The 21889-nt window shown below is 38.7% G+C and overlaps 1 protein-coding gene across 3 annotated transcripts in view; it reads left to right on the top strand.

The window, feature by feature from the left end:
• The window catches only part of Wdpcp (WD repeat containing planar cell polarity effector), a 292873-nt gene that overhangs the window by 148484 nt on the left and 122500 nt on the right, over window positions 1–21889 (top strand). For all 3 annotated transcript variants that reach the window (XM_059275369.1, XM_059275371.1, XM_059275370.1), the window contains exons 10-12: window positions 6796–7405; window positions 15985–16173; window positions 19392–19515. In XM_059275369.1, the coding sequence (XP_059131352.1) occupies window positions 6796–7405; window positions 15985–16173; window positions 19392–19515 (923 nt within the window). The remainder of the gene's footprint in view (window positions 1–6795; window positions 7406–15984; window positions 16174–19391; window positions 19516–21889) is intronic.

The following is a 21889-nucleotide window of genomic DNA, read 5'->3' as shown; positions in this document are numbered from 1 at the left end:
CTTCTCTGTATTTAAACTTTTCCTCCATGTGTTACACTTGGCACTTGGCTAAGTATCAACCATAAATCTTAAGAAATGTGGATTTTATTTAGTGATCAGTGCCTTTCATTCATTGTATTAACTATAGACCTTGCCAAAGGATTGGGAGATTTCTTTTCAGAACCAGCAATAAAAGAATCTGTTTATTGAGGGTGCTTCTGTTCCTTGCACATTAGCTGTTATTTTTAATTCTTACAGCAATTCTACCTTTTCAGAAGAGAAAACTGGAGTTCTGAGTGGTAAGCTTGCCTCAGGACTCCATTGGCAAAAACGAGCTGGTGCCCAACTGCTGCATCTCCTCCACAGTGTTGACCGTGATGGACAGACAGAATCAGGTTCAGTAGGAGCAAATTCTAAAGCCAAGTGTATAATACTTTAAAATGCAGGTGTTTGGGCTATTTATGTTAACAGATCATTCTGAGAGTTATAAACACAGCTCTATCTGTTCTTTACATAGTTCTGTCAAAAGACTCCAGAATACCATAGAAGAAATTAATGGTGAATGGACAGTATTAGCTTATATTTATGTAATTTTTGTTTTGAGGAGACAGTATTATTTGGTTCATTTTAAAGTTAATTAACCATTTACATTTCATGAGTGCACTCTATTCAGAACAATTGAATTGATTGAAGAATGAAGCATCTTTAAGGAAAATCATCTAACACTCCATGTTTCTGTGGTCATTACTATGTACAATGGCCCTTAGAATGTGGGTTGATAGAACAACTTACCACATGCATCCTCCTTCGCCCTCTTTCTTCTTCCCTTTCTGGGGACTCCTCTCCATATGTGAGGTTATTGATGCCTGTGTGTCTCTCTCTTCCTCTGATCACAGGGAAGGGAAACTGATGAACTTGTAAATTACCTGTGTTCTCCAGGCAGGGTGTCTTGAGACCCTAGGTCATCATCAGCTTATCTCTTTGACCATCATTGTTCTTATCTCCAGAGTATAGATTCGTGGCATCTATTTTTGGAGCAGTGAAGTGATTAAGATGTGTATGAAGGGCAGCATGTTCCAGGGTTAGAGAACCAGCTCGGTTGTTAAAGGCTGGTACTGCTCTTGCAGAGGACTGGATTTCAATTCCCAGCACCTGTGTTGGATGGCTCACAGGTTGGCCTGTGACTTTAGCTCCACACATGTACATAGCCCCCTGCTACCCAACAGAATTTAGACAGAAAATAAATCTTAAAAGAAAAGTAGCATAATACTATACTTTTAAACCAAAATGTATCTCTAGTGTTGTTTTTGTTTTTATCTTTAAAATTTTGTGTAGCTTTTGTTTCATTTTCTTTTTTTGTTTGTTTGTTTTTGGTTTTGTAGTGCTGTGGTCAAACCCAAGCCCTCATTCATTGAGTGCTTCACTGTCAAGCTATGTTCAAGCCAGTGGCATTTTTAGTTACACTATGTAAAACATCTTCCCTTAAATGGTCACTAACAGTAGTAGCAGAGCATGGATTGAGACCTGTTAAAGAGGGTCTCACAGACCCTTAGAGACAAAAAATCCTGGGACCCTGAGCCCTGATCCCTGATCCCTGAATCCTGAGCCTACCTTGTAACTTGTAGACTGTGCTGCTGTCTGCCTGGACCCTTCTACTCAGGCTGTTTTAGTGTGAGTTCAGATTTCCCTCAATATCGCATAGCTCTTGGTGTCTTCCGTTTCCTTCAGTTTAAAATATTCAGTATGTCCAAAGGGTTCCCCTGTACAATTTTAAGTTTTCTAGAGGTATACTTCAACTGCCGTTGCAGTGTTTCACTTGCTTTAGTCTTTTGAAATGTGGGCGTGCTTCCAGCTAGCGCAGTTTTTGCTTGCTGCTTCACAGGTATAGAACAGTGTGAAATACACAAGAGAGCTGTTTAAGCTTATAGTGAGATGAGGGCGTGTGACTAAATACCTGAAACAGAAGACTGCATATCGGAACAGAAGCACTTCTGCAGGCAGGCTTAGAATAAAAGAGAGCTGGCCTTCAGAAAACCAGGGCCTTCCGGTCTACCTCCATATGCGTCATCTTTCCTGTTGCTGTGATAGACTAGCTGACAAAGGCAACTCAAGGAAGAAGTTGTCTGGCTCCCAGTTAAGGCTGCACCCACCATGGAGAAGAGTCAGCTGGTCACATTGCACTTGCACTCAAGCAGCAGAGAACAGTGGATGCTGAGTCCATGCTGCTTCTCCTTTTTGCTCAGTTCAGGACCCCAGCCCATAGAATAGCACCACTCCAGTTAAGGTGGGGCTTCACAATTAATCTAATTTAGATAGTTACTCACAGGCAGCTTAGTTCCCTTTCTTCTTGTTGTGATAAAATGCCCTGACCAAAACAACTTAAGGGAGAAAGTGTTGATTTCAGCTCATGGTTTAAGGCAAAGGCCATCATGGTGGGCAGTCAAGGCAGGAGGAGCTCAGAGCATCTGCTCACACATTATGTCCACAGTCTATGAACAATGAATCTGTATCTGTATTTGTGCTCAGCTCATCCTCTCCTTTTTTATACAATCCTGGATCCCCTTCCCAGGGAATGGTGCCACCCAAAGTGAGCACGTCCTCCTACACTAACCACTGGGGTCAAGACAGTCCCTCACATACATTCTCAGAGATACTTCTCCCAAGTAATTCCAAGTTCAGTCAAGGTGAAGCTTAGCACTAACCATCACACATGCCTAGAGGCTTATCTTCTGTGTACTTCCGGACTGTCTCCACTTGACAGCATTAATCCTCACAATTTATCCAAGGCTAAGCATGATTGGTAAGAAGAACCTAGTCTCTGAAGAAAGACTGATTTCAGACAGGACATGAGTGAAGTGATACAGCTGGGAAAACGTAGGACAGGTTTCAGTTTGAACTCAGTGAAATATGTAAAGGAGACTGTAGATGGGTAACACTAGAACTCACAAGTCAGATTATGTCTTTCTTTGCTCACAAATTTGGCTTATGTTTCTCACTTTATTTCAGCCAAATATCAAAGTCCTTATTGTTCAGTTCCATCATTAGTCAGCCCTTCAACTGCCAGTTTCTAATGCTGTCTTCCTTGGTCCTTTTTCTGGAGCCATAGTCGCTCCCTCATCAGGCCATGGCACTTCTAATGCAGGGCCCACTTCCTCAGCATGCAGCTCTTTTCTCCCAGGTTCCTTCACTGTCTTCATCAGACAGGCCTCTTTTCTGTTTCTCTATCATAGTCCTTCCCCACTTTTACTGCTTCCCAGTCCTCTTACTCTGACTTATTACTTGATGGTACTCAGGAAGTATACATTTAGGATATCTATATGTTTACTTGTTGATTCTTGCCTTTTATTTCACCATTGAATTGTGATTGGACATAGGAAATGCCATCCCAGATATGACACGTCAGTGTACTGAATATTTTAAGCTCAAGGAGTTTAGAAAACAACCAAAGCAGGTGGATCTCTCTAGCCTTTTTCATCTCTCTTTATTCTACCTTTCTCTTCTGAGGTCAATAAAAGAATCCCCTGACCTGTCTCACCCAAAGGAGGCTAAAAGACCCTCCTGTGGTAGGTGTCCTGCCTTCTAACCAGAGCAAAGGAATGCAGACACAGGGACAGAAGAGAATAGGAACAAACAGGCTGGTTATTCTGCAGTGCTATGACTGAGTAACTGACATACACAACTTAAATGAGAAAACATTTATCTTGGTTCACAATTTCAGGGGAGTTTGCATCTTTTATGGTGAGGAAGAGATTGAGGACTTTATGGCAACAGGAGTGTGTGGCAGACTCCTCACGTGGCAGCAGACAGGAAGTAGAGAACATGCTGGGAGGTGGGTGGGTATAGACTTCAGATGCCTACCTCTAATCACCTAATTTCACCAATCAGACCCCACCTCTGAAAAACTCTGCAGCCTTAAAGTAGTGCCAGTTTGGGACAGACATTAAAACCGGGAACCTGGGGCTGTGGGGGCAGCTCAGCAGAGAGCTTTCCCTAAAGCCTGAGGAGATGGCTTTGGATCCCAGGTAAACAGCTGAGCATGGTGGTGTGCACCTTGGAGACAGAGACAGACAACTCGTGGAGTTTCTGGCATGTCGGTCTAGCTGAATTGGAAAGGACCAGGTTCCGAGAGATGGAAGAAAACACCGACACGAGGCCTCCACACGTGCACACCACACATTGTATTAGTTGCAGTAAACATGGTCTTTCTCCTGGACAGAACAGCTCAACGAAAGCAAAAGCTTACTTGAATTCATCCTTTTAGAGAATTTAGCCTACCCTAGAGGGGGTGGCAAAGTAGTGGAGCAGCTGTGTCTGTGGGTCCAAGTTAGAGGCAGCTGTCCACATGTGGCAGGCAGGGAGTAGAAAGGGCCAGGTAGAATCTTCAAAGGCCTAGTACCCCAGTGACTTATTTCTGCTAGCCAGGTGCTGCCTCGGAAGTCTCTACTACCTACAAAATAGCCCCACAAGGTGGAGAATGATTTCTCAAAACATGAGCCTCTGGGAGAGGACTTTTTTTTTGTTTTTGTTTTGTTTTGTTTTTTGTTTGTTTGTTTGTTTTTTTGAGACAGGGGTTTCTCTGTATCAGCCCTAGCTGTCCTGGAACTCACTCTGTAGACCTGGCTGGCCTCGAACTCACAGAGATCCGCCTGCCTCTGCCTCCTAAGTGCTGGGATTAAAGGCGTGCACCACCACCGCCCGGCTGGGAGAGGACCGTTTTTTACTGCTGTTTCCTCAGGAACAGTGCCTAGTACACAGTTATACTAAAATATTTACTAACGAATGAAAACCGGAGCCCGAAGGGTACCAGTAAGGTAAGGGATTTGGTGTGACCTACTATAGTATTTTGTGTTCTAGGCAGGGGATAAAATTTAAATCATTAGTCCATTAGTTAGTTTGTGGCCATTGAAAGATCTGAACAGGAAAGTGAGAGCAAGCCATGCAGTTGGAAGATTAAATTGGTCCTGAGGTGTTGGATTAATTCTTAAAACATCATCAAGAGCTGGAGAGATTGCTCAGTTGGTAAGTGCCTGGCACACAAGTATGGAGGCCTAAGGTCAGGTCTCTGTGCCCACATCAAAAGCTGGGAGTGGTGTACACTTGTAATCCCAGTGCTGGGGAAGCAGAGGCAGGAGGATCCCCGGTTTCTGGCCAACTACTCTAGGTAAATTGGAGAATTCCAGATTCAGTGAGAGATCTTATCTCCAAAAACAAAGTAGACAATGGTTGTGTAGGATACCCATCATCCATCCAGAGGCTTCAGTGTGTATGCCCACACATACACAAACTTATGTCAATGCTCATGCCCTTCCCAGCCTAGTATTCCACAGCACCGCCAAAGGTGCCTTTTGGAAATAGTTTGATTCACAAGGAACTGTTGAAATAGTTAAATGAGTTGTACTAATAATACACTCTAATACAAGAAAATTACTTTGGTGTCATACTGCTAACCCAGGGACAGATCTCAGTCAAATATAAGCAGATTCTGTATATCCTTTTTTTTTTTTGGTGGTGGTCTGTGTAGCCCAGAGAATGATCTATGATAACAATAGGCTCAGTTTTGGAATGAGTGACTTTACTAAGTGTATTCTAGAGTAAAGGAATAAATAGCAAGAGAGAGACAAACATCCGCAAACCATCAGAGTGCCTAGACACTCAGCAGGAAGCAGTGACCTTTGTCTCCATGGCTGACCTGGCTGTGGAGAACTTCCAGCTTCCCCTCCCCACTGCAGGCCTCCTATACTGTGGGATGAACAACAGTGGCCTTCCTAGGAAACAGTCACCTTCCAGCTGTCCTCAGGTGTCTCTTAGACTGTTTGCTTTTCTTTTCCCTCCCTGTCAGAGTTGACTTGGGGAGGGTAGGCTCTTCCCAAACAAGGGACCTGGGAGAACACCTTGAGACCAACATTTGTGAATCTAAAAGCAAGTGTGCAACCCCACTTCCTCAGCCTGCTTCTCAGTGAGTTCAAACAGCATGTGATAAGTTACTAAAACAATGTGCACTATAGGCGTACAGTTGAAAATTTTTATCAAAAATGTCATTTAATGGTTCTACATCATTTAGTGATTTACTTTTTGGGCAAAGTGTTTAACACCATTCTTTACTGCCCCCATTTACATATGAATAAGTGAATAGCCTGTTTTCTTTTTTCTGCTTTGGTGTTTCTGTGGACAGGTAAAATAAATTTTTATTTTTTATTGCACTAAAGATGCTTTTAAATTGTTTTTTCACAAGTTGTAACATGTACCATTTATTAATTTTTAGTTTCTTATCTCATTTAAAGCTAGCATATTACATTATTTCTTTCTATTGAGAACTTGTTTATACAGCAATGTGTCATTTTTTTGTTTTTATGCTAGCAAAGTAATTCTGTAATACTTGATAGAGCACAAAAGCTTTTTCCCTTTGTCTACCCAGGCAATCATCTATTAATAATTTCAAAATTGGTAAGGGTGGTGGGTGGAAAGGTGATTATTACTTAACCCTTTAAAGTCCCCTAAATTTTCTTAACTTCTAAATATATTCTGCTAGTCTGATTATCTTAATAAAATTCTACTTTGCTAGTTTTATATTAATGAATGCAACTTTAAGTGATTTTCAGATTCATTTAAAACTGTGTTAAATGTAATCATGTAGTTCAGTTCCTGCAGCTGTGCTGAAATATTTATGTGCTCTGTGTACTACTGTGTACTGCTGTTGCTGGTGCCTGAGCTGAAGTTGTTGGTCTTTAGTGGATTCTGAATTAAAAGGCTGTCCTGTGCCTGACAGCTGAACTAAGACCAAGGTCTGTCTTAATGGACTTAGCACATTTCTTACAGGTTCTGAGTTCTGTTCGCACAGAATGGAATCCTCTGGATGTTCGCTTTGGCACCAAGCAGCCTTATCAGGTGTTCACAGTGGAGTGCTCCAGCGGTGTAGACAAGGAGCCCATGGCTGACAGCTGTGTCTATGAGTGTGTCCGGAACAAACTCCATTGCGTGTCAGTTACCAGAATACCACTAAAATCGAAGGCCATCAGCTGTTGCAGGAATTCCACTGAAGACAAACTGATTGTGGGCTGTGAAGACTCGTCAGTAATTCTCTATGAAGCGCACCGCGGAGTGACTCTCTTGGCCCAGGCTGAACTTTTGCCGTCATTAATAAGCTGCCACCCAAGTGGTGCCATTCTGCTAGTTGGCAGCAACCAAGGGGAACTGCAAATTTTTGACATTGCTCTAGCCCCTATTAACATCCAGCTCTTGGCTGAAGATCGCTTACCCAGGGAGACTCTGCAATTCAATAAATTCTTTGATGTTTCAAGCAGTCTTGTTCAAATGCAGTGGATAGCTCCTCCTGTTGTTTCCCAGAAGTCTGAAAGAGGAGAAATCTATGATCTCCTCTTCCTCAGGTTCAATAGAGGACCTGTGGGTGTGCTGTTGTTTAAACTTGGTAAGTCAAGTAGACTGGTAAGTACCTTGTTTATGTTGGTTACATAACTAAGGCATCAAACTATTCTTCAAATGGTAGGTTTTTTGTTTGTCATCCCATAAGTATGTTTACCTTTCAGTGATTGCCTATAGGTTCCTTGAAAACACTGTGGGTAGTTTTCTAATTAGCAAAAGAATATCAAATATTGGAGACTTTGGAAATTGTGCTAATTGTCCATAATGATGGTTTAAAAGTATGAATTTTCAGAGCTGGTGGGATAGCTCAAGGGTGAAGAGTGTTTACTGTTCTTTCAGAGGACCCGGGTTCAGTTGCCAGCACCTACATGGTGGCTCGTAACTACTTGTAACTCCAGTTTCAGGGAAGCTGATGCCCCCTTCTGGCCTTCCCAAGCACTGCATACACATGGTGCACAGAAACTCATGTAAGTGTGCACACACATACACAAATATGTAATAAATATTTTTAAAATCTGAACTTTCATTTCTATTTTTTCTGAAATAATTATCTAAAATATTCCATAAGAAATAGATAGATCAAAATTTTTAAATTAACTGAATTCATCGTGAAAACCTGTGTTATAGAATGTGACACTTTTCTATAAAAATTATTTTAGCTCATCCATGTCTGTTGCTGTCCAGGTTGAAATTGTGTAGAGCAAATGTTTAAAGGGAAATTAAGTCAGATACTTAGTTAGAATTTACTGAAGATCTTGTGTAACTTTGTGGGTTTTTTGTTTTTGTTTGTTTGTTTTTTCTGTTTGTATAGAAATATTTAAAGGTCTTTCTTAGTGTCTATAAATTATAAAGTAGCCTTTAAGTTATATATATATTAAGTATATAGCTTTGTGGGTTTTTTGTTTTTGTTTGTTTTTTCTGTTTGTATAGAAATATTTAAGGTCTTTCTTAGTGTCTATAAATTATAAAGTAGTCTTTAAGTTTTTAATATATATAAAGTATATAGCTTTTAAGGTTTTCTCATATATATATATATATATATATATATATATCTTTTTAAAAATAATATAGCTTTTTAAGGTTCTACTAAGGAACCTTAACGTGAAATAACATTGATTTTTGTAGCTTTGGATTACTAGGTATGTATTGAAAGAACAAGGACTGCTTTAGGTGGTTTTGTATAATTTAACATTCTTTGAGGGACTTAGGTTTACAAAAAGCATTTTTTAAATGAACACACATTATGTACTTGAAGAAAAAATAGGAAAATGCATTTGAAAACCTTACAGGATTTGCTGTGGGTGCAGAGTTAGATGTTAGAGACATCACGGTGTTTGTCGAGCCCCAGTTGCTTTCTCTGTTTTCACACTGATCTACTTGCCTCCAAATTGAATGTAAGAAGTAAGTCTGGTAAAAATGACTTGATTAACCTGAGATATAGAGTACATATATGATGTCTGTGTTCCTTCTAACAGTAGAAATGCCACTGGCAGTTTATAATGTTAAAATTGTTAAAAAATGTTTGGAATCTCTGTTATTATAAGATAATCCAGTTAGACTTTGACCAACTACATTTTAACAGTTGTATGTCTCCATATACAGCACTAATTAAAGTGGATGTTTGATGTTTTCTGTGTCTGTTAAAATATACAGTCTCTCTCTCTCTCTCTCTCTCTCTCTCTCTCTCTCTCTCTCTCTCTCTTTCTCTCTTTTCTCTTACCTTTTCTTTCTCTTCTCTCCTTCCTTTAAATTACTCAGCTACCTGTCAAACAGAATGCTGTCTGTCCATGCACACCTAGCATCCCTTCCGCTCTTCCTTGTGGGCCTCCTCACAACAGCTTTGCAAAAAGCACAGTTTTGTCCTCCTGTCTCTAGTGAATTTGCCTTCTTACTAAAGTAAACAGGCTCTCAGTGTAGGGATTTAGAGGGCTTCCTGCTAATTGCCAGCTTGTAAACTTAATTGGACTGTCTCCCTGGGCACTGTTCCTAAATCAATTAGGCAATGAGTTGGCTGTCACCTCCTTCCCAAGAAGGTCTCTTGGAATAGAATTATCCAATAGAAGTCAAGCGTTCAGATAGAAAGGTGATGACTTCTGCAACTGACATTTATCTTTTAAATTGTATTTTCATTTAAGTCTACAGGACAGAGAAACTGCAGTCTTACAGTTTAGCTCTTTGAAAGAGCTAAATGTGAAATATCTAAGGATTTTTTAAAAAGCTTTGTGTCCCATTTTTAATGTATTATGAAATTAATATTTATATCAAATTTTCTTTCCTGGGAGGAGTAGATTACTTGAAATAGTAGATTCCAACCAGCAATTTTTTTTAAAAAAGAAAACCTAGTTTTAAAGAACAGATTTTTCTTATGATCTGCTACTAAATACATCCAAAAATTAATATACTTCTTGAATTAACACAGAGCTGATTCTGGGCATCCATGTGGCATTTTCATGTATAATTCAAGTTACTGCATATGTAAACAGGTAGTTGCATGTGCAGCTCTCCCGAGAGAACGCTTTATGAGACTCTTTTTCAGATGCTTGTTATGCAAGCCTTTGGAAAATTTGACATGAAAGGTGTAGCTTACAATTTAAAATTGTAAAGACAAATCATAGATCATAGTTTAAAATAGAATACTGTCACATGTAAACGTGGCAGTGGCGGATGCCAATATGCTAACATTTTTGGAGTTTCACTGTAGAACAGGTCAGTTAGTATACTGCTGTAGGAAAACTCTTAAGGATAGACGTTCCATTCTTATTCCTTTCAATGGTTACACAAGAATGTTGGGTATGTAAAGGACATCTTCTCTGTTTCAAGAAGACTTCCCGATGAGTGTTTTCCTTGGGAAACAGAAGTGTCATGCTCCCAACGTTGTGTTCTAGACAGAGTAAGTGCACTATTCAGAAAGCCTTGTGACATTATGCACATGTGTAGACTGGGGTTAGTTATGAGAGGGGCCCTGGTCACTGTACTGAGGTGAAACCTGTCTAGCCCTCTCCACTCTTTCAATGCTTTAACGCCATCAGGTCTTGTCCTAACACAGGCTCTCTCCTGGTATTAGCACTTCATTGAGTTTACCTGCTCCCCCCGCCCCCACTCCACTAATGGTGTATGCTGTGAAGGGCCAGGCTGCTAGTGCTAGCCCTAGGCTGCTCTTGCCACCACTGTTCCTGTGACACCTGTATTTTGCGGTCCTTCCTACCTCCCATGAATCTTAGTACATCAGTGCAGAAGCAGGCCCTGGCCACCTCATAAAAAACAAATGTTCATTGACAGTGTTTCTCTTTTGCTTCTGAACAAGTGTTCCACTTTCTTCCATCTCCAAAGTCGCTGATGTGACAGTGAACACCGACTTTGCCGACATTTTTGCTTCTCACTGCCTCCTCAGTACCAGAACTATGGCTTGGGTCTGCAGCACTTTCTGGAACTACTCATGGAGAGGTCTCTGGTGATTTCCTGTGTGATAAATGTATTTCCTTTGTTGATGTTGGCCGAACTACCTCCATGATCAAAGAACATTTTTTTATGACTCTGAACACAGCTCTTTTTTTTCACTTGTCTTCTACCTACTCATGAAATGGAGTTCTTCAGGAGGATACTTCTGGTTCTTATCTCATTTTGTTCTGGTTGAAAGTTTCTTTATAATTCATCTGTGCACTATGGTTTGAATTTCATCTCTGAAAGCCATAGTGATGTTTAATTGCCACTGTAACAGTGTGAAGAGGTAGAATCTCCAAGAACTGATTAGGTCCCAAGGAATCTGCTCTCATAAATGGATTGATGCAGTTACTGAGGGGTGTGTTTGCTGTATATGCAGTCTCCACTTACCCTTGTCCCATGTCATAAGCTAAATAGACTTGCACTGCTTATAATCTACTCAGTCAGTTATAGGAGCAGAGAATGGACTCAGCCACTGTCCTATCTCTGACTCTGTCCAAAATTGTTCCTGATTCTACATCTACACATTTCCCTGAGTTGCTGGGTACTGCCTCATATAATGTGTAGGTATGCAGCCACCATCATTTCACCCAAACCCACTTTTCTATATTCTCCATTTTAGTAGATGTTATAATTATTTAGTTGGAGCCTCCAAATCAAAAACTTTCATATTTTATCCTCATCAAATAGAGACCTTCTGTCCATACTCCTTTGCTTTCCATTCATTACCCTAATTATATCCCAAACACTTAAGAGGTATCATTGTAACAGATCAAATTTGGTCATGGATTATCCAACGGTAATACTCAGTGGTAGATTAATAACGTCTGCTTCTCAGGTTATGGCTCCCCACCCACACCATAACAGTGTAGCTTCCTAACCAAGGCATATGCTCTCTGACTCACTTTCTGTGGTGGTGGTGGTGGTGGTGGTGGTGATGGTCTAGCTACATGAATGACCCTACAGTGCCCACATGGAGCCTGCAAAGCTGGGAATAACCTAAATTAAAGCTAATGTCTTTTCTCTCATTGAGTTTTAAAAATCCCAGACTCTGTGTGTGTGTGTGTGTGTGTGTGTGTGTGTGTGTGTGTGTGTGTTTGTGTGTGTGTATCTGTGTCTGTCTGTCTGTCTCTCTAAAAAGCAAGAACTATGTATGTTTTTTTGAGAAACTTTGTAATATAATATTTTCTTTAAATGTCATTTTTTAATAATTGAGTTTAATATTTTGACAGCTGAGTAACATTGAGTTATTTTAGTATTATAGCTTGCTCAACATGTGATGGTAGTTAATTTCTGCAAAAGATGTGTCAAATATCAAATAGTATATGATATATATATATATCTCCTATGTATAGAATATTCAAAGAATAGAAGAGAAAGGACATGAAAGTAGGGAGACAAGTAGAAAGGAAGATGTCAAACAATAGTAGGGGAGCATGAGAGAGGGCAATGGAGAGGAAGATCGAGTATGACCTGTTTTCTCTCATGTATCTGACATGAAATCAGAAGGAATCAGCAAGGCTGGACGTAAGGGAGGTTGCAAAGACAACCAAAATCCAGTGATACATGTGTAAGGAAATGTAACAATGAAATCCATTAATTCTGAAAAGGAGAGAAAAGAAATGTAGGTATTATGTTGGATGTCTTATCAACTTAAATGGCTCTTGTCATCTCTGAGTTCATTTGAAATGAACCTTTTTTTCTACACAGCGTCTGCTTCCTTCACTTTGGAAAGGTAATGAATGGTTTTATTATCAAGTTTATTGAAGTGTAATCTGCATAAATACAATATGCCCACTTAAAATGCTTGTCAGTGAGTTTACTACATACATTCCCATGATTGCTAACACAAACAAGATACACATTCCCATCACTCCAAAACATTCTCCTACAGTCCTTCCTCAAAGCTCGTAAGCACTACTTTGATTGCTCTCATTGCCAATTAGATTTGCTATTTACAGAATTCCATAGAAATGTGGCCATAGAGTAAATACTCTTGTGTCTAGATGCTTTCACAGTCAGCATTAACATGCAAGAATCTTCCATATTGGTATTTATCTGTTAGTTTCCTTTCATGTTACCTTACAGTAATCCATTAAATTGCTACTCCATGATACTTCATTAGTCTTTCACATGTTGGTGGACATTTGGTTTATTTCAGGTTCTAAGCTAAAGCACTAAAAATGTCCTGTGCTTTTATGACCAAGTCTTTATATGGACACATATTTTCATTGCTATTGGGAAAAACCTAGACAAGGACATTGTCAGGGCCATGTGCTACTTGGAAAGAAAGATGGTTCTCTAAAATGGTTGTACAGTTTAGTGTGTGGGTGAGCAAGGAGAGCAGTAGTTGTTCCACATTTTCAAAAGACATTACATCAATGGTCTTTTTCATTTTAGCCATTAGGGTGCATATATAGTATTGTTAGTTTCATTTCCCTGATGACTTTTGGAGTTGAGCATATTATGGTTAGTGCCATATATTTTCTTTTCTTTATTATTATTTTTCCTTTTATTCATATTTTGTATTTTTAAAAATTTAACAACGACTTCTAGTGGACTTTGAAGATTTGTTTTATTTTTAATTATGTATATGTGTATGTGGACATGTGAATGTAGAACACAGGGTCCAGGAGAGGGAATTTGATCCCCTGGAGCTGGAGTTACAGGTAGTTGTGAGCTGTGTGTTGTAGGTACTGGAAACTGAACTTAGGTCCTCTGCAAGAACAGTCAGTATGTACTCTTTTTTTTTTTTTTTTTTTTTTTAAGATTTATCTGTTATGTATACAGCATTTATGACTGCAGGCCAGAAGAGGGCACCAGATCTCATTGCAGATGGTTGTGAGCCACCATGTGGTTGCTGGGAATTGAACTCAGAACCTCTGGAAGAGCAGCCAGTGCTCTTAACCTCTGAGCCATCTCTCCAGCCCATTGTGCACCACCATGTGGTTGCTGGTAATTGAATTCAGGACCTCTGGAAGAGCACCCAGTGCTCTTAATCTCTGAGCCATCTCTCTAGCCTCAGTATGTACTCTTAACCACTGAGCCATCTCTCCGATTCCTCAGGGCTAAATCTCTAGTGATAAATCTCACTTGGTGACATTTCTTGTCAATATTTGGAGATTTCCTAGTTCTCTCTCTGTTTTTATATCTAATTCCTTTGATGTTAGAGAACTAATCTAGTCCTATGATTTCAAACCTTTGAAATGCACTGTAGGATGTTTTATTACTCTGAACATGCTTTAGCTTGGTTCATGTTTTGTGTGTCCTCAAAAAGAATGCATGTTCCACTGTTGTTGGGTAAAATGTTTTACAAGTGTTGGGTTAGGGGTGTAGCTACTCTTGGACAGGCATGGCTGTGCACACCTGTAATCCCAGCACAGGAGAGTCAGAAGCCAGAGGGTCAGAAGTTCAAGACCATCCTCTACTATATAAAGAGTCTGAAGCCAGCCTGGACTACATATGACCTGTCATGGAAAAAAAAGAAAGAAAAGAAAATATATCTAGTTGGTAATTTTTCACTGACAGTGTTTTTCAAGTATTTTTCCAGAATTTCTGTTTATATAGTCTCTGATTCATGAAAGATACACTGAAATCCAGTTGTCTACTTAGGTCCTCCCACCCCGTTCAGTTCTGTCCGTTCTTGTTGCATTATTCAGAACTCTATTATTAGATGTATTTAAAGACTTTCTATCTCTTCATGAATTTTGAATCCTCTATTATAAGAGTTTAGAATTCTAGGTTATCTTTATTTTTATCTTAAGCCCTTTAAAAGTGTCTTCCTGTTGTTGTCTAGTTTGCATAATTTCAGATGCAAAGCCTATTATCATTCATTTTTTGTTTCTCTGTATGTCCTGTGTCTCCTCCACCACCATTAAAAATAACACTGTCTTTACTTTTGAACTGTTTGACTGTGATCATATGTAGCCTTTGTTCAGAGCGGCTTCCTTCCGCCTCTTGCTCCTAGTAGAATTGCTGTTTCTGACAGAGGTTGGCGAAAGAGACTGTTTTCAGTTTCTGCAAAGTTGCTACACATGCCATCTACTGCCAGGAGCTGCCTGATTTATGATAGGACTTCCAGTGCTTGACACAGACTCATGAGCTTTGGTAGTTACATCTGTTGATTCTACAACTTAAAAGGAATAGTAAAGTTTTACTGCTTAGTATACTTAGGGCCATTCCCCAGATTCCCTGTCAAGTTGAGTCTTGTTAGATACAGCATAAGTAGGTTTGTTTTTTTCTTTTTATGTAACTTGGAGTTAGTATGAAGAATTTCAGCATCTTTCTCATGAACTAATATATTTTGAAAATCATGAAACCTATAAATATTCCAGTTAAATTCTGATGACAGTAATAAAAAGAATTACAGTAATGTTTTATATTATTTTATAGCTTATAAAATAATTTCACAGAAATTTTCTCATTTAGTTTTATGATTATTTGTACTGAGTTTTTATAGACTTACCTAAATCAATAAAACACTTGCTGAAGAAAAAAACTACAGTTAGCATTTAAATTTTTTCCTTTGGTGTGTATGGGTATTTACATATTTGTGTGTATGGATATTTACATATTTGTGTGTATGTTACATGTGTGCACGGGTAGAGGTCAGGGGTCAGTTCTGGAGACTTTCTCAGTTGCTTTCCATTGTTTTGGTCCCTCTCTGAACTTGAAGTTCCCCCATTCAACTAGACTGGCTGGCCAGCGAGCGCTCGGGATGCACTGGCTTCATTTCCTCTGCGCTGAGGTCATAGACATGCATTGCTTTGCCTAATTTTTACATTGGCTTCTGGAGGCTTGACCTTGGGTCCTCATGCTTACTCACCAACAGTTCTTCAGCTGGCCATCTTCCCAGCCTCATTTTTAAAAGATGAAAAAACGAAACAAACGAAACTGAACAGTGCTTAAAAGCTAGTGTTTGCCATTTTACATGGAAAAGTTGTCCGTTTCAAATGCCAATGGCCTTTTCTAAATAAAACTAAATGACTCTGGCTGAACTTATTTTTTTTTTTTAATGTTCCTGCTCTGTCAACATTAGAAGTGGATTTATTTTCTTTTGAAAGGGCAAACCAATGTGCCTCTGATTTCCCAGTATGTTTTTCCCCTTGTGTAAAGAGTGTGTTTGGTTTTATTACTTTACTTTGTATTTTCAAGATTCACCTGGCTTTACTTGTTTTGTGACAGGCGTCCTCACTCGAGGACAGCTTGGCCTGGTAGACCTCATCTTCCAGTACATTCACTGTGATGAGATGAATGAGGCAATAAACATCCTGAGCAGCATGAACTGGGACACCATGGGCCAGCAGTGCTTCGTCAGCATGAGCGCCATCATGAACCATCTTCTTCGACAAAGACTCACTCCAGAGAGAGAAGGTCAGACATCAGTGGTTTTGAGTGTACGTGAAATCCATTTTGAGTCAGTTTCAGAATGATTGTTAGTTATGTTATTGGAGACTGAAGGACAAAAGTATTAATGCTATATTAAAAGTGAAAGGATATCAAAAATTATTACCAAATGGTACTTCCTGTGTGGTATTTGTCAACACAGAGGACACCTTTTCTGCCTGTGTCTGTGTTGAAACTCACAGTGTCATCATTACACAGTTCAGTCAAGCTCATGTGTGGAATATGCTCAGATTTAAGATCTGATCAGAAATTTCATTTATTCTCTCTGTCTGCAGACAAAGGACAGCAAACCAAGGTCTTCTTCTTATCTCATGTTAAACACCAGTGTGTTTTCTCACTCGTAAGTCCTCTGTCCAGAAAGTAATTCCTTACACTTCCTTTTGTGTGTGTCAGAATTGTCTGTAGCCCAGCTGCCCTTCTGGTTTTCATCCTTTGGGTCTGTACTTTTGATGTACATCTTGCTTCTCCTGCTTGGATTTCCTCACCTTTTCTTGGGAATTTGCCCACGGAAATCCAAGATGTGTTGTTGAGGTTGAGGGCACTAAGGAAACAAATGACACATAAGATATGAGAACAGATTTTTACATCTCCACTTCTCTAGCATGTATGTATGAGTTGTTATTCCTTTATATGATATAAAATATACCAAAATAGCTGCGATTTAGAATTTTATTTCATATCTTTGTGCTACTAATATAAACATTAGGAAGTTATAACTAGACAGTATCACTAAATAATACAGGATAAGAAAATTAGGGAAAGTCTATTACTGGAGAACATTTTCTTTTTTAGTATTTTCACTAAAAATAAAGAAATAGACTTTCTTTATTTTTATTACCTTTCCAAAATAATAAGTTTTTTTTTTTTTGATAAAAATCTGTAGTTGACTGGTAAGCTCGTGAATCTCTAGGAAGTTTATATTATAGACTTTAACCTAACTCCCAGAATTCCCTTCTAATGTGTGTTTAAGAGTGAGCTAAACTTTTTGACAGTAGTCCAAATTCTCCTATGGAAATGTCAGTATTTTTACATGAAGAAAATGTCTACCACAGTGCATGACCCACTGTTGGTATTCAAGAAATATAGGTTAGAAAGAAAAAGTATAACCCCAAGATTTTAGGGGATAAAGAATTACTGTAATTTTGCCTACAGAGTTATCTCAAGTAATTATTTTTTTTAATATTGATACACTTCTCAAGATTGAGTACTTGTCAAAAGTAACAACAGAAACAAAAGAGCAGAGTCTCCCAGGTCTGTAGTGATATACATGCTCTGTGTAATAAGTCCCAAGTTCACAGTTAAAGAAGAAATACGGAGACATAAAATATTGAGTTTCACTCCAGACACTGAGAAGTTGCTTGCACCTTATTGAATTTATGTTATTAAATTGCTAGGTTGTAAGAAAGATTATGAAGAAATGCACAAATGGGCATTATCAGATTCCTATCCTAATAAAAGATTTTTTCACAGCCTTGTATTGGAGAAATAGAGAAATAAAAAAAGCTTTTATAATATTGGGCTATTAAAACAAACTCTCTATATATCCTGGGTTATCCAAATGTGTATATGCTAAGTAGCTATGTGCATTTCCTCTCAAGTAACTACAAAACACATTTCTAAAACATTCAGAATTCCCTGTTGAGATTTATTTTATCTGAATCTAACAAATTTGACATGGTAATTCATTGGCCTTTTATTAGTGAAACCTAGTGCGCTGTTATTTCTATCCGTGTTGTGTCTGTCTTTGAGATCTTCATTTCTGCCTTCAACATCAAGCTGGGCAGCCTAATGAATCCGTAGCTGTGCTGGGAGTTACACGTATTCCATGTAGACTTGAACATTTCAGATGTACGGAACATGCTGTCAGGAAAACAAGCAATAGGAAAAGAATCTGGCTTGTTTTCACAGTGACAGTGCTATGTTCAATTTTAATCTAAATTGACTGCTGCTTTGAAAGAAAATACCTCCAAAATGCATCCTATTTTACTGTGTAGATTTGAGATTGGAAAAAAATAAAGACATTACTGAAGCTTAGTCAAGCCATAGCAATTACTCTGATGAGGTATTTACTACTTGGAAATCTAAATAGGCCGACAACTAAGAGTTTCGCTAAATAATGACTTGTTTATTCAATCCAGCGTTGGAAGCACAAATATTAGAGGAATCTAACTGTGAACTATAGTATACTCATACATACTCATGTTCTGTCCATATGGTAATTGCTTCCAGGTATTTCTGGGCAGAAGCACAGCCCCACTGGCATATCTTGGTAAAACTGTGAAGTAGACAGGCTGCTCCTTATCCCCTAATCTCTTATCTCTGAGCCTCCCCCATTTATGAAAAACATCTTTCCAATCTTCTCCTATCCCAGGGTATTTGTTTTCATGAAAGGACAAACCACGGAACCTTGTTTATGGTAGGATTTAGGGACAAGATACAGATTTTCATTGTTCTCCTAAAATTGCATCACAGACATATCTTACTCCAATATACAAGTCTTTATTTGTATTATTTAATTTTAAATATTATATATATATATAATATATAGTTAGTCACTTAGTGAGTGTGTGTGCATGCGTGCATGAATGTGTGTGCATGTGCATTAGCCATAGTATATGTGTGGAGGTCAGAGAACTTGTGGGAGTCATTCTCTTCTTTACCATATGAATCCTGGGGATTGAACTCAGGTCATCAGGCTTGGTAGCAGATGTCTTTCACTGCTGAGCTATCTTATTGGCCCCTTATTGGTATTTTTTAAGAAAACATTTCTACTGTGCTAATTTCATTTCCCTGTTCAAAAAGTTAGTTTTCTCCTTTCCAATAAAGAGAACACATAATGTTGAGCACACTGCAAATTGATTTTACTGGAAATACTAGTTCAAACTGTATTACTTTGATGAGTCACTGTTTTAATTACCCATTTGTGGTGAGATGTTGGTTCATTATGGATTTCTTCAATTTTGACAGCTTTTTATTGCTCAGAGTCATTGTCAGCTTTGTCTCAAGTGACATTTTATACACAGGTTTGCTTTTGTACCAGCTGTCATATTTTAATTTCATCTTTCCTGCAACAAGTTCACATTTCATCCAAATTTGCAGAACCTGACTGACTGCAAACACAAATATTCTGTTGTAATTGAAGGAGTTTCTCTTGTTTTAAGTGCTGCTATGTTTAAATTCCACAGCGCAGCTTGAGACAAGCCTTGGAACCTTCTACGCTCCAACAAGACCACTTTTGGATACAACTATTTTGGAGTACAGAGACCAGATCAGCAAGTATGCCAGGAGATTCTTCCACCACTTGCTCAGGTGAATAATACCGCCAGTTTGGTGGGCATCAGATACATATTAAAGAGCTGCTTTTCATGAATGCTTCTCCATAATATGACCATTTTCTGACAGCTTTCCTCTTTAAAAAAAAAACACATTGTATTAGTCTTTATTTGTTATTCCTTTCCTTTTTAGGAATATTATCTAGGGCCTTTACATCATCAGTAATACATTCTATTCTTTAATATGATATACTAAAAGCTATGTGGAAAAGTCAACATGAAAACGTGAACTGAACTTTGTTCCTATCCTAAACAAATATTCTGATTTAAACTGAAGGCAGAACTCTGTGTCTGTGCTATGAGGCTGTGAGGCAGTTGTGGACTTGCTATCTTTTCGTGATTGCTAGAGAGAGACTTCTCCATTGTCCTTGCATATGATATGGCAGTTGCCAACCTCACTGTAACTCATTTTTCTACTTTATATGTATATATGTGTTCTTTCAACCTTATGAATTATTTGACAGTTTGATAAAAATGTCAAATATTGCTCTGAGAAAAAATTCTGTAAGTTGGAGGATAGCATACATTCACAGAGAAGGATGGAAGGGAGATAAAAATCTGGATAGAAAGATTACAGACTCATAAATGCTGTGGTAACTAGTATTAAAACCAGGTAAATGGTTATTGTGAGAGTTATTTTCTGGAATGAAAAGAAATGTAATAGTGTACAGGTGACTGGGATGCTCAAATACATCAATCATGATCCATTTCTCAGGATGAGTGGTATGTACCAGGGTCTGTTACAAATTCTCTCTTTCAGTTGTTTATGTGCCCTTACTGTATTCTGTATATGTGTGTTATAGTAAACTTTTGAGTTCTATTTACAAAAAGGAAGGACTGTGTGAAGGAGTTGACTTTTCTAATAATGTCCTTGCTGCCGTACTGTGCAGGACATTCAAAGACTTTGATAATAGTCTCTTATTTTTTATCAGAACAACTTTATAAGGGAGTGCTATCATGTCCTGAAGTAATAACCTCAGGCTTAGAGGATCGGCTTACTTAGATGAACAACAAGTGGCCATGGATCTAAGGCTGGTTCCACTGTTTTTTACTCTTTCCTGAAGACACTTACTATAACTTGTTGTTTAGTTTTCAGATACTACCTTCCAAAATAACTGTGAGTTGTCATCTGTGCAAGAATAGGCTGATTGACAGATGTTCAACTGTCCCAAAAGTGGGGGGACTCAGATTGGTCAAGCTTGAGGAGGTATACTGTTAGACAGGCATTTGTGCTCCATAATTAATTTTATCTATATATAAAGTGGTACTTTGAACTCTACACAGCAGTGAGGCCTTTAGAAAATCATATTTTTGAAAGCCAGGGAATGTTAATATATTGCAAGAGTTATTATCTGTAATTGAATCTTGCCTTTTTATCTGAATGGTGTTAGCATATTTCAAGAGACACTTCATCTTAAATGTGACAGTCTTCATCCATGAGCATATCCTAAAAACACTGGGGTTAAAGGCACGCATACTTGAACTTACGGCTTTGCTCTTTGCTTTCCTTGCCATTTAATTTTTCTTGTTTCTGGGGAAGATTGTTGAGTGAACTTCTTACCTAAAGAGCTCAAAAAGATCACTGTGGTTTTGGCCTCTTGATTTTACAGCAGTTGTTTGTATTTTTACAACCTCTGCCCTAGGAAGCTCATCCATGAACGTGAATATTCTTCCTCTATGGGTTTTAAATTGGGTGTTTTGTGACAGGGTGACTCTTACTACTGTCATCAGGATTATATTCAAACTGGTCTGTTTGGTCCGGTGAGCTGTTTCTCTTCGGGAATGCTTACTTTTTCATGTTCCTGTTTTTGAATGCTTTTAGTTGCAATGAAATTCACTAGTTTCTATTTCAGTAGTAGGCTATACAGGGCATTAAAAAAAGAAATGGGCAGTGGTGGCACACGCCTTTAATCCCAGCACTTGGGAAGCAGAGCCAGGCAGATCTCTGTAAGTTCGAGGCCAGACTGGTCTACAGAGCAAGATCAGGACAGGCCCCAAAGCTATACAGAGAAACCCATCTTGAAAAACCAAAAGAAAAGAGAAATGTATGTTAGTAGAAACTGAATGAGATAGCCTAAGTTGGAAACATCCTTTCGTTTAATGGGCCGAGAAGTTTTATCTAGGGGAAACGAAACAGGTCAAATGCCTTTTTTTAAAAAAAGTGGGACCTGCTAGGATTGCACGAGACTTCCAGGTTTGGCTGGTCATTACTTTAACACTCCCTAAACACTTTTAAAGAATTAAGGCCACCTTGTGGCATTTTACATTGAGGAAGAAGACAGGAGCCTCAGGAGATTAGGAACATAGCTGAAGTTACTCGAGTGGGACTCAGGCTGGATTCCTGATGAGGG

Source organism: Peromyscus eremicus, chromosome 10 (genome assembly GCF_949786415.1).
Source record: "Peromyscus eremicus chromosome 10, PerEre_H2_v1, whole genome shotgun sequence".
NCBI lineage: Eukaryota > Metazoa > Chordata > Mammalia > Rodentia > Cricetidae > Peromyscus > Peromyscus eremicus.
The sequence above is the reverse complement of the archived record's forward strand: the minus strand, read 5'-3'. Positions and strand labels throughout refer to the sequence as shown.